Source organism: Panthera uncia, assembly GCF_023721935.1.
Source record: "Panthera uncia isolate 11264 chromosome E2 unlocalized genomic scaffold, Puncia_PCG_1.0 HiC_scaffold_20, whole genome shotgun sequence".
In the NCBI taxonomy this organism is placed as follows: domain Eukaryota; kingdom Metazoa; phylum Chordata; class Mammalia; order Carnivora; family Felidae; genus Panthera; species Panthera uncia.
In genome coordinates, this window is record NW_026057589.1 from 15,541,653 (window position 1) to 15,554,010 (window position 12,358).

At 46.4% G+C, this 12,358-nt stretch overlaps 1 protein-coding gene across 1 annotated transcript in view; it reads right to left on the minus strand.

Moving 5' to 3' along the window:
• Window positions 1-450: 450 nt before the first annotated feature.
• ADAMTS18 (ADAM metallopeptidase with thrombospondin type 1 motif 18) overlaps window positions 451-12,358 on the minus strand; it is a 76,710-nt gene continuing 64,802 nt past the window's right edge. Inside the window, 3 exon segments of the mRNA XM_049622902.1 lie at window positions 451-2,410; window positions 7,816-7,963; window positions 10,252-10,464. Coding sequence (XP_049478859.1) covers window positions 2,295-2,410; window positions 7,816-7,963; window positions 10,252-10,464 — 477 coding nt within the window. The 3' untranslated portion in view covers window positions 451-2,294.

Below are 12,358 nucleotides of genomic sequence, written 5' to 3' on the forward strand. Positions count from 1 at the left end.
AAAATAACTGAGTATCTCCATAAAATGGTAAATCTTGGGGCGCCTGGGTGGCTCAGTCGGTTAAGCGACCGACTTTGGCTCAGGTCATGATCTCCTGCTCTGTGAGTTCCAGTCCCGCGTCGGGCTCTGTGCTGACAGCTCAGAGCCTGGAGCCTGCTTCAGATTCTGTGTCTCCCTCTCTCTCTGGCCCTCCCCCGTTCATGCTCTCTCTCTCAAAAATAAATAAACGTTAAAAAAATTTTTTTTTAAAAATATGGTAAATCTTCCTCTCTTTCCCTCTGGCTTTTGGTGGTTTCTAATTTTCTCATACACAAGCAAGAAGAACCAGTTAATGAGTGTCTTACCTTTCATTGCAAAGCCACTCTCTGAAATTCCTAATCAACACTTACACAGTTAAATCATCTTGGAAGTAACTTGACTTCAAATTTATTCAAGAACTTAACAAATCTCAAAGATAAAGAAACAGAACACTTTATTATAAAACTTATAAAATAATTAAATATTACACATATATTTTGACTTTTCTCTATAACCCATTGTTTTATTCATCATTTTTCCTCAGAATTAATATCACTTAGAGAAGCAAGTGAGAACACATAAGAATAGGCTATTAATAAATTAATTTTTCCATAAAATAATAAAATGATCATTATATAAAGAAATGAATAATTTGCAATTTTTCAGAGGGCAAGGGGGTGGGGATGTGGAACTATATTTTTTTGATGATAAAATGGCTGCTACTCTAGGCCAAGCCAAGTGGTTTGAGAGACTATTCAATCGTTATTTCTCTGAGATTCAAGAAGGCATGATTTTAATTAGAATGGGAACGAAGGATGTTCTAAATTTAACAAACCACTGTCTAGTTGGTGGTGCTGAGCTGGCAAACCCTGTTTGAATTGAGACTTGAGAAAGCAGTAAAATTGGGTTCCATTCATCAAAGAAACTGAGGAATAGCGTGGAATTATATAAATATGCCCTTTTTAACCACATCTCAAAAAATGACAGAAGGACTCCATCTTGTAAGTCACTTTGGTTTTGGCAAAATAGTGTGGTATTTTCCAACTGAGAACAATTTTAAGCTCATTAATGCCTATCAACAGCTGGCTTCCGATGACTGAAAATATCATCTGTAAGATTATAAAATATTCTTATTTATTGAAGGGTCTTGGCTTATGATTTATTAATATTAACATAGCAAGAAGACAGATGGGTTTTCTATTGCCACTCTTTTCTTGTTGTTAACTAAATCTTAGGGAAATTTTAAACATGACAGTTGGTAGGAGAAAAACCACAAGTGGTCTTTAATTTTCCAAGCAGCCCTGATGATATGTAGGGAACATTATAAATGATGGTCTAACACTGTGATTTTGCTACTTAGCTCCTCCTCGCTTTTTACCAGAAATGAATACCTCACCAATTCTGATTCCCAAAGAGCAGACTTGAGGTTCCGTGCCCTTGTTCAGCTAGCACCAAGAGTTACGAGGTTCATATAATGTGTAGGACGTCAACGTTGGCCTTTGATGTAAGTTTTGTGAGTTTTTTTTTTTTTCAGATTGTAATGTCAATTCAATGGAGATCGTAAATAGTCCAAGTTGCCCTGTTTTCAGAATATTCCTCAGAACACTTTTCAAGTTGTAAATTTTAGTCTTGGAGACTCTCTATAAGCAGGATATACTTTGAACAAAATAATAAAAATAACACACGCACACTGAATAAACATAACGTGAAGCTTGTTGGTCCAGCAGCAAGCACAGTTATGAGCACCATTTGGCTTCCTGTGTAACCGAGTTCGGGCTGGCCACAGCGTCCATCCAACTGTGAGCCCTGAATAACGGTTAAGCAAGGTGTTCCATCCGTATTTGATTGCTCCAAGGCTCAGTCTTGGATCTAAGTCTTCAAGAACCGTTTCGAAACAGATGTCCTTGCCATGGAACACTGTAAAGTTCAAGGGCAGGGCGGGGGGGGGTGTCTCTCCCAGAGTTGACCAGATTCTTCGTCAAAATTAAAAGGTGATGTATCTCAATGTGACTCATCACCTCTTTCCTGTAACAGTGCAAATCAAAAATGTTCTTTTGTCATTTCTCTTGGAAGTCAGATGGGTCCTCGCTTCCCATCTTCAAGTGCTTCGGAGTACCGGTGCTTTGGGGACTTGGAGAAGGGGCCTGTCTGTTCTTGAGAGCCAGCTCCCCGGGGGCTGCTGTAGCCATGCAGGAGTGGTCTGCAGGGTTCAGCTTTCGAGCTCCGGAGGTGAGAGGTGAGACCCTGGCCCTGCGGAGTTAGGGAGGGCATCAAGGTCAGCTCTTCCTCGTGCAGGATTTGCAGCACTGATGACCGTGAAATTTGTGGTTGCAGATGCCATGTTGAGGAACGAGGTGACACCAGCTGAAGAAATCTACACAGGATGGATCTTCTGCAATCAGGAAAAAAAAAAAATTTAACACCATTGAAGAGAGCTTAGCCTTTTTTCTAAGGTGAGGGCCCGAATGCCTTGTCTCTGAATGGTTCTGCTCGTTATATACTAGGATTTGGCTGGGAGGGTGGGAGAAGCAGGATTAAGACATCAAAAGGGGCTGTGACCATTAGCTAAATGTTAAGGCTGGGGGCGGGGGGGGGGGGGGGGGGTGGGTGTAAAAAAAAACCCCATGCCCTTTCCAGCCAGAGATTCATGGGTGATCCTTCCCAGTAGCCTGGGAGCTACACGTTGCATCCCTAGAACAGTGTGTTAGGGGTTGGGCTGCGATTTGGTCTAATACACCTGGAGTCAGCACACCTGGATTTGAGGCCCAGCTGCAACACTCTGTTGATTTAAACAAATCCCACAGTCAAGTTGCAGTTAAGTGAACTCAAGTCAACATCAGTCCTTTCTGACATCTTTTGTTAACCCGTGTGATTATGGGCTGGACGGAGCACATTGGGCATCGGGGATTCCCAACCAGAAGGGCCGTGTCCATTTTAGTGTCAGGGCCTCATGGTTGTACTGGATTCTCAAGGAGTTTTGACTTGAAAAAAGTATTTACGGTCTACCCTATACACAAAGAAGCCTTTTCCTTCATGGTTCCAAGTGTTTTCCCCTTCCTCCATGCCAGGCTTGAGAGACACCTGGCCCCAAGCCCCACACTGCCCATAGGTACCCACCCACGTCCCTTCCACATTCCTCCTGCAACGGCTCTGCTCTGGGCCCTGGGACATGGCATGCAATGCTCTCCGTTCTCCGGTTTCTTTTTCCCATTGCTCCCGATTTGTATCCTGTCTCCCTGTGATTCAGCACTGCCTACACCTCCTTCCCCATGCCTTCATTCCTCTGCCTAAAATGCACCCACTGGACCCCCATCCCTTAGTCGCCCCACTGATCCTTTGAAAATGTATGTCGGTTCATGCCGTGTCTCAGCCCTAAACTCTCCCTTTGGCCCCTCTGTCCACCCGGAATGAAAGGTTTAGTCCTTACCATGGCCAACAACTGGTCTCTCCACTAACACGTGACCTCATCTTCCTCCTCTCTTCCCTCCCTGACACGGACCACCTGGCTCATGGCCCATCATGCCAGGAAAAATGTGGTTTCTCCCAGGATCCCAAGTCTCTGCTCAAAGGTCACTGACACTAGGGCCTTCCCAGAGTCCCTCTTAAAAGCAGCAAGCTCTGTGGCTTCCCAGAGAGCCCTCCCTACTCCTTACCTTGCTTTATTTTTCTACAATGATCTATGAGCACTCATCATATCCTGTGCCTCTTTATTGTCTGGCTCCTCTCTAGAATGTAAAATCCTTGAGAGCAGAGATTTTGCCTACTGTTTTCATTACTTTATTCCCAAGGCTTAGTGCCTGTCACAGAGTAGCTGCTCAAGAAGTATTGAACAAATTCGTTTTTACAGCTGAAACAACCAGTTCAAAGTCTCAACTTGGGTATAAAGGAGAAGTAGCAGTGATTTTTTTTTTCCTTTTCAATAACTCCTGGATATATCTTGAAGGTAGAGTCTAGAGAATTTTCTGGCAGGCTGGTGAAGGTACGAGAGAAGAAAAAAGAATCAAGAATGGTGATAAGCTTTTTGCCCTGAGCGTCTAGAAGAATGGTCATATGTACTGACATGGGGCCAACAGGGGAGGGGTGCTGCTGGTAGGAGAAGGGTGTGGCGTCTATTACCTGAGGGATCCAAGTCAGACATGAGATGAAGACCCATCCAATGGGCATGGAGCCCATTCAATCAGAATGCACATCTGAGTCAGCTTCTGTTTCAGTTGCAGAGACACCGCATCAGGACCAAAACAGGCCACTAAAACCACGGTCCTAACTGCACGGTTTATGGACCCCTCTTGGGAGAAGAATGGGATTTCAGCAGGCTTCTGCAGCTCGTGCTATAAGCTCAAGGTATGTCCGGAAGCAGAAGTGGGGCGTATCACTGTGCCGTCGATATGAGCCCTGTGTTTCATTACGGTTGGGATATTGATCACTAATCGCTGGTTATCGGAGCTGTTAATCAGTCAGGTATTTTATTTATGCTGAGGATGACCTTGGCACCCTCTTTCTTTGCCTCACATCCTTCATCCCAACAACTGAAAAATATAAGCTCAATCTTCAGAATCTCCTGGCACCCCACCACTCCCACGAGTGCCACTGCTCCAGTGGGAACTTCTCCCGAACAAGAGTAGACAAGTCCTCCTTCGGCCCTGGGCCCTGTGCTCTTTCTTCTCTGGGTAACTGTGGGCGATCCTCCCACAAGTCAGATCCCCCTGCTCTTGGGCTTGAAGTTCAGTATCGGCTTCCACCTCAGTTGGAGTTAAATCTCAAGTCCTTCCAATGACTGACAAGGCTTCCAGGACAAACTTCAGCTAATCACCTAACTCCTGTCTGCTTTCTACATCCTACTCCAGGTGTCTTGCTGTCTCTGATCAGATTCACACACTGCTGCCTCAGGGCCTTTGCATGCCCTCTCCCCTCTGACAGGAACACGATCCTTCTAGATACACACCTAGCTCACCCGCCTGTAGGTCCCTGTTCAAATATCGCATCATCCAGGTGGCCTTGCGTGACAAGCCCATCTAAACGGGGTTTCCCTCCTCCTCCTCACCCCCAGTCATTCTTGTGCTCCACACTCTGCTTAAGTTTTATTTTCTACTTTACCATCTGACATTGTATACTTACTGGTTTGTTGTCTGTTTCCAGATAGGAGAGTGGAAGCTTTGCCCATTTTGTTCATCATTCTGTCTACAATCAGACACCAAAACAGTTCCTCGTTCACAGTAAATGTGAAAAACTCTCCATAATATCTTAAGGTAGCAGCATTTCTCCATTTTATAAATAGCTCAGAGAGTTTAAAACCTTGCCCATGGGGGTGCATGGCCCATCATGGGAATCTCAGAGGAGGTTCAAAGTATTACCATTTCTTGCCTTGGTCACCATGGATTTACTTACTGCCCACTAATTTTTTTTTTTCCTTTTTAAAAATTTTAATTTTAGTTAACATACAGTACAATATTGGTTTTAGGAGTAGAAGTCAGTGATTCATCACTTAGCTACAAGGCCCAGTGCCCTCCTTAAAGCCCATCCCCTCCCACCTCCCTCCATCCACCCATAGTCTGTTCCCTATCGTGAAACATCTCTCGTGGTTCGTTTCCCTCTCTTCTCTTCCCACCCTCTTTGCATATGTTCATCTGTTTTGTTTCTTAAATTCCACCCATGGTCACCCCGCCAGTGATTTAAGAAGGAAGATGAACCAGGAAGTAGTTTGGGCATGGCACTCTCCCTGGGGGAGGCGGGAGGTGGCCTCCAACTTTGTAAAACCATAGGCCACAACCATGGCCAAGAAGAAACACCTAGACTTGTGTCTTTCATACCTGCCTTCTTACTTGACTCCTCTTGCCTAGAGAGACCTGATTTAGTCAAGAGGCAAGGAGAGAGGTCCTTCTAATAAACCTTTTTCATACCGTCATCTATCACGGCCCCCATCCCTGCAACCCATGAAGAACCGACCTCCATCCTAACACTGGTTAACACTCCACTTAGATTTCTTGTTGCAGCTTCCTCCTCCTCTGAGACACTGACTCCTTGTAGCTTAAGAACAGGATGTTGCCTTGTTCTTTTGTCCCTAGAAGAATGCTAGGGATATAGAGTAGGTGCTTAGTGACCCAGCTTTGAGTGAAGTAGAGAACCTCACCGTACTTGATGCACAATCTTTCTTTTAACACACATTGAACACCAATGGTGGGCTGGGCACGGTGCCTGATGAGTAAGATAATGACACCAGGGGCCTCCCCACTAATCTTGGACCTAACATATGTCTTGGCTCTCCTCCCCTTGAACTCCTGCCCAGGAGAGAATTGCTGAGCAATGTGCATGATCAACCATTGTCCTTTATTCTGTCTCTGAGTACGTAAGGGGCCTGCACTTCTGATTCTTTCCACGTGTGGGTTTGTCTGGGGCCATCTGACTAACGGGGGAGAAAGGAGCAATCACCGATGGGGAAGAAAGGAGGAGACAGTCTGCAAGAACAGGACTACTTGCTCCAAAGGTGTGTTTCTTGCCCCGTTAACCTGTCTGCTTGGGAAACCCGCGGGTTTGTAGAATTCCAGCACTGCCCTGGAGGTGACAGGGCTCGGAGCAGCTACTATCTTGCTAGTTTTCTCTCTGGTTGCAAGCCTCAGATAAGGAGACCGTGCAGAGGAGGGAAAATTGATGCCCAGAGCCTGGAGCAAAGGGTCTTAGAGATAAAATGCGAAGGGACAGGGACAGGGGAGAATCTGAGTGACAGTTCTGAATCTGATTCACCACAAATTGGGAAGCACGGAGTAAGAAGTGAAGCAGTCTTAGAAATCTGATTAGGGGGGAGGAACTATTCCCTGGTGTTAGAGTTCTTCAAAATGAGTTGGGCTACTGAAAAAGAAGCACAGTTCACCCAGATCGTTCAATTTCCCGTTTTTCCACCAGCACACCTGCACTTCATTTAAACGGACGGCAACAAAGGAAACATCTAAGGTGGGTCCCAGGAGGAAGAATGTTCACGGAACGTCACCCGTGTCCCCAGTTCCTGTTCACGCTTGCATTCCCACTGGTTGGTACAGTCTCTGGTGCGTGGTGGTTACTTTTTCGTTTGCTTGTTCAACTAAAACAGTTTTTAAATTTTTTTTTTTTTAACGTTTTATTTATTTTTGAGACAGGGAGAGACAGAGCATGAACAGGGGAGGGTCAGAGAGAGGGAGACACAGAATTGGAAACAGGCTCCAGGCTCCGAGCTGTCAGCACAGAGCCCGACGCGGGGCTCGAACTCAGGGACTGCGAGATCATGACCTGAGCCGAAGTCGGCTGCTCAACCGACTGAGCCACCGAGGTGCCCCTAAAACAGTTTTTAAAAATGGACTTGTGGGCACCTGGGTGGCTCCGTGGGTTAAGCGTCCTACTTCAGCTCAGGTCATGACCACACGGTTTGTGAGTTTGAGCTGTGCATCTGGCTCTGCACTGACAGCTCGGAGCCTGCCTTGGATTCTCTCTCCCCTCCCTGACTTGTGCGCACACTCTCTCGAAAATAACTTCAAAAGAAAATGGACTTGCAAGATGACTGTTTCCCCCTTTCAAAGTAAGAATAGCTAAAAAGCCTTAGCACAGAATTAGATTTTCCCTGCGAATGTATGCAAATAAGCATTTGGGGCAGGAACTGCCCCAGATTTGTGCCTCGTATGCCTCTGAGCAGCACTGTTCACAGATTGTGATGTGAATGGCGCCCCCCCCCCCAGAGTTGTTCTAGGAATAAGCGGCACAAGCACATATGATGGAGTTTTGGAAAACTCTCTGACGATTTGGTAAAAGTGACTGGAGTACAGGGCTCGTTACCTCTCTTTGCAGGAGCTGGACAGAAGTTTGTGTTACAGGCTCGTAGCACGGGAGGTTTGTGACGGAGCAGACAACTGGAGGAAGGCCGGCCCTGCTGGACACAGTGAACCGAGCGGGTCTGGACGCCCCCTCCACAGGTCACCGTGCACTGCACAAGAAGGAAAGAGGAAGGAGTCAGCAACACTTGACTGGAGGGTGTCCTTTCTGAGGTCAGTGATGTCAAATAGAAGGGATCTCCATGCTTCATGCCATGTCCAGGGGGCCTGCTGGCAAAATGGGAGTTGGCCAGAGACCGGTATGTGTGCTCAAGTTCACCGTTGTTGTAACACACAGGAGCTAGGTGATCTGATTGGAATGCTGCCTATCTCGCCCCAGAGAATGTGTCTTCAGTTAAGTGACTCATAAAGAAGAGAGCTTCCAGAAATACGGAAGCTGCCGTAAGAATGCAGAAACCTAGGCAACTCATCACGGTCTTTAAATAATTCCAGATAATCTCTGCAGATGCAATATTGGGGGAGAGATAGTTCAGAATTAGGACAGCAAGGAAATAATACTTCATCCAAGGAAGCTTTGGAACCATGCCCTCGGTGGCCAGCCAAATTCTGAGTTGGCACAGTGGGTGGGTGCTTCCCAGAAGTCAGTGATTTCGCTGTTCAATTAAAAAAAAAGAAAATAGATGGCTAACAAGGACTATCAACTTTTTTTAGTTCTTCCAGACACATATGGAAAGATATTTTATAACATAATATCAGGGAAAAACAAGACAGCCCTTTTACCTTGATTATTTTTTGTTTTGCTTTTAAAAATTCACTACATTCTTTTTCTTATTTTGTAGATAGGTGAAGTCTTCATTCTGGACAAGCATCATTATATGAACTGGGATTTGGAAGGAAAAAAACATGGGAGTGGAAAGAGTTTTGGATTTTAGCACCAAATTCAAATATAGCTATATGATTATCACATCATCTAAACCAGAAGTTGGTAAACTTTTTCTGTAGAGGTCAAGATAGTCAATATGTTCACCTTTGTGGGCCATGTGGTCTTTGGTGCAACTATTCTGCCTTTGTAGCATGAAAGCAGCCATGGGCAATATGTAAACAAAAACAAGCATGACTATGTTCTAATAAAACTTTATTTATAAATAGTTGGTAATTGTTTGCTGATCTTTTGTCTAAATAATCTTAAGAGATTTGGAATTTGATTCTCTCTCTTAAGTGAGTAAATGGTGATAAAAACTTGAAAAAGAAGTCCATAGCAATATATAAAGTGCTAAGCATGATGTCTAGCCTATTAGAGATACACGATCATGCTACTTTCCTTTCTTTTTCTCCATGGTTTAGTTCTCAGATCCTTTCCCAAACACATAGGTAGACACACACATTATATATATACGTATGTATGTGTGTATGTGTACTTACAAAGACATGTATATACAGACACACACATACATCATTATACCTAAGTGTGTATGTATGTATACTTACAGAGACACAGATCTGTAGACGTACATTTCCCCCCACCCAACCCCCATATTTAATGATGGGGTGGGTGGTACCTCTCAAGCTGGCAAGTTCTTTGAAGGGCTATGTACATGACATCTGTTGGTTGGAAGGTGTAAGGACCCCAACACAGCTTATCTCTAAGCCTTCGCTTCCCACACCAATCCCAGCCAATGGGAACCAAACCACTGTAACCAAAGTTTCATCTAAGTCTTCTGAGATAAAGGCGCCTCTAACATCTAATGGGTTTAAGAGCTGGGTGTCCTTGCCTGAATTGCCTAACTCTGAGCTTTCCCTGCCTCTTCTACAACATAGGGACAGAAATCCTCATGAACAAGGCTGTTTGACAAATGGTAGCCATTATCACATTATTAGAAACATGACCTAAAAACCAAAGAAGTCAAGATGTTGAGCACTGTTTCTAAAATACAGAAGATTTGGGACACCTGGGTGGCTCATTAGGTTATGTGTCCAACTCTTGATTTTGGCCCAGGTCACGATCTCATGGTTCATGAGTTTGATCCCTGCATCAGGCTCTGCGCTGACAGCACAGAGCCTTCTTGGGATTCCCTCCCTCTCTCTCTTTCAAAATAAAATACAGAAGACTTTAGTGGGGCAGCAGCAATAGTGAACATTTAGCACCATGGGACAAGCTCAGTATAAATATTTTATATTAGGTACTCATGAAAAACATTAGCTCTGCAAGATATTGTCATCTTGATTTTCTAGATGTGAAAGCCAGAGCTCACAGATTATGGAAGCAGCCCAGGACCACACAGGTGGTGGAGCTGGCCAAAGATCACAAACTATTTTGCCTCCAGAACTTGAGTTTCTGTTCTTTCCCTTTGGACAGGTCCCTAACAGCAACGGTCGGTGGGCTCTCTCCTTTCTGGGAATCTCACTTAAATATACATCTCCTTAACCTGGGTGCGCTTACCTGCTGCCACGGCGATGAATACCATCCAGCTGCCACACTGAACTCAGGACGGGCTGGACAAGCCCCCCGCTGGCAGGCTTCTTCCAGGTCGAGAATTGGTTTCTTAATATGGCGGCACCTTCGCTCCGGGAAAGTGATCAGCTTTCCCTGGAAGGCCTTCTCACTGCATTTCATCTCCCTCTTCCTCACGCCCAAACCACAGGTCATCGAACACTAGAAGCCAGGACAAAAAGGCATTAAGTATGTGGAGCTCCACAGTCAAGTCTGCCGAGCAGACAAGCCACCCATGTGACACTGTGGGATGGGATTATGGCAGGTCAACCACACGCACTCAAGGATCCTAAAGATAAAGCCACCCCATCCCTCATACTAGAGAATGCGGGCTAACTGTCCCAAAGTCTCAGAGCTCATCAGCACCACGCGGCCCATATGGATGTCGGATTGACTCCTAGAGAAAGACCACATGGGCAGAGGACGGGCACAGGGGCTCTGTGTAGTGTTCATGTGGATGTCCACATGTGGGGTGTGTCATCTATGGGTCCAGGTCTACCTCAGGCCTCTCTGAAGACGTGGAGTCGGTGACAAGGAGGCGGGGCACAGAGATGAGGGTTCGAGAAGGCTGAGTGGGAAGAACCACCAGGTACCAAATCACTCGTCCTGTACTTGACCCTGCCTCTCACTTGACTGCGCTCCAGCCTGAAGCGGTGTTCCAGGAGAAAGAGAAGGATGAGGGCTGATGAAGGATGAGAAGCCTTGTATCAAGTATGTGAAATGGCATTGTGGGATAACACAGGGAGCCTTGATGAAAGGAAGCGGTAAGGATCGGTGTCCTTACAACTTGGTGTAACTATCCTAAGGAACGAAGGACACTGAACTTCACACAACAGCTCCGTGAGGGAGGGGCGACTATTGGCCCCACTGTGTGGACACTGAAGCCAGCCTCTGCCATGTTGAGTGGCTGGCCCGGGGTCACCCCCGGAGCAAATACTGAGGGCTGCGTGCAAATGGGGGACATCTGATTTACCCCTGCATTTAGCCATTAGGCGATACTGTCTCATAACGAAAATGGATGGGAAGACGAGTGGAGGCACTGCTAGGTGTGTGACTATATACATGGAATAAAAGGGCACCAATGGGCTGGACCCCCTGCCTCTACTGTACCCTACCATCCCCACTATTGACCTTATCTCATCCTCAGCCTCTGTCTTCCTCACCATACTGCCATCTCCCCCACAGCAGAGACCTTGGCCCGTCAGGTACGGACGGAGACTTCAGGCTTGGCATCATACCTCATGTTGCCTACGTCTGCGTGTGCACCCGAGTTTCCCCAGCCAGAAACCCAGGAGACTTCTATCTTCACCCGTCTACCTCCCCTCCACCCACAGATGCCTGAAGGTGGCAATGGCCTCCGTAGGAACTCTCGAAGATTCTGCTTCTCCCCACCCCTGGAATGCTCTCATCCTGCGTCCCGATTACAGCAACCTCCCCACGAGCGCCTTGCCTGCCCCTTGGGCCGCCTGCCTTGCATCATGTTATTCTACTTCATTCAAAGTTCTAAGTGGCCCCGACACTGGGGTCCTGATGAAGCTTTCAGCTTCCACCCCACCTTCATCCTGTCATACCGGCTGTGTTATCTTCTCTCCCCTCTCCCTCCTTTGGGGCGTGCCCTCCAGTGGCAACAACCTTCCCCCAACCCCACCCTTGCCCAATTCTTATTTATCCTTCAGACTCATGCTCCCTGGAAAGTCTCTTCTGACAAGGACTCCTCCTGGTGGAAGGGCTGGGGGACCCCCAAGCTCTCCCAGTGGAATTACAGACCTCCCCACTACAGCACTCTGCATACCCTATCTGCGGTGCCATAAACGCCCGGGCACAGGCCTGTTCCATGTGGTGGGTGCTTTGTCAGGATTTGCCGAAGAGTCAGAGGGAAGAATGGATAATGAGTAGGCACCTGTGCTATGTGTGTGGAACAGGAAGAAGGTTTGATCATCTGGGTGCTGGTGGGTGAGCTGAATATATATAAAAAAACAACAACAAACAAACCCAGAAAATAAAGAGACACCTGGGTGGCTCAGTTGGTTGAGCGTGTGATTCTTGACTTTGGCTC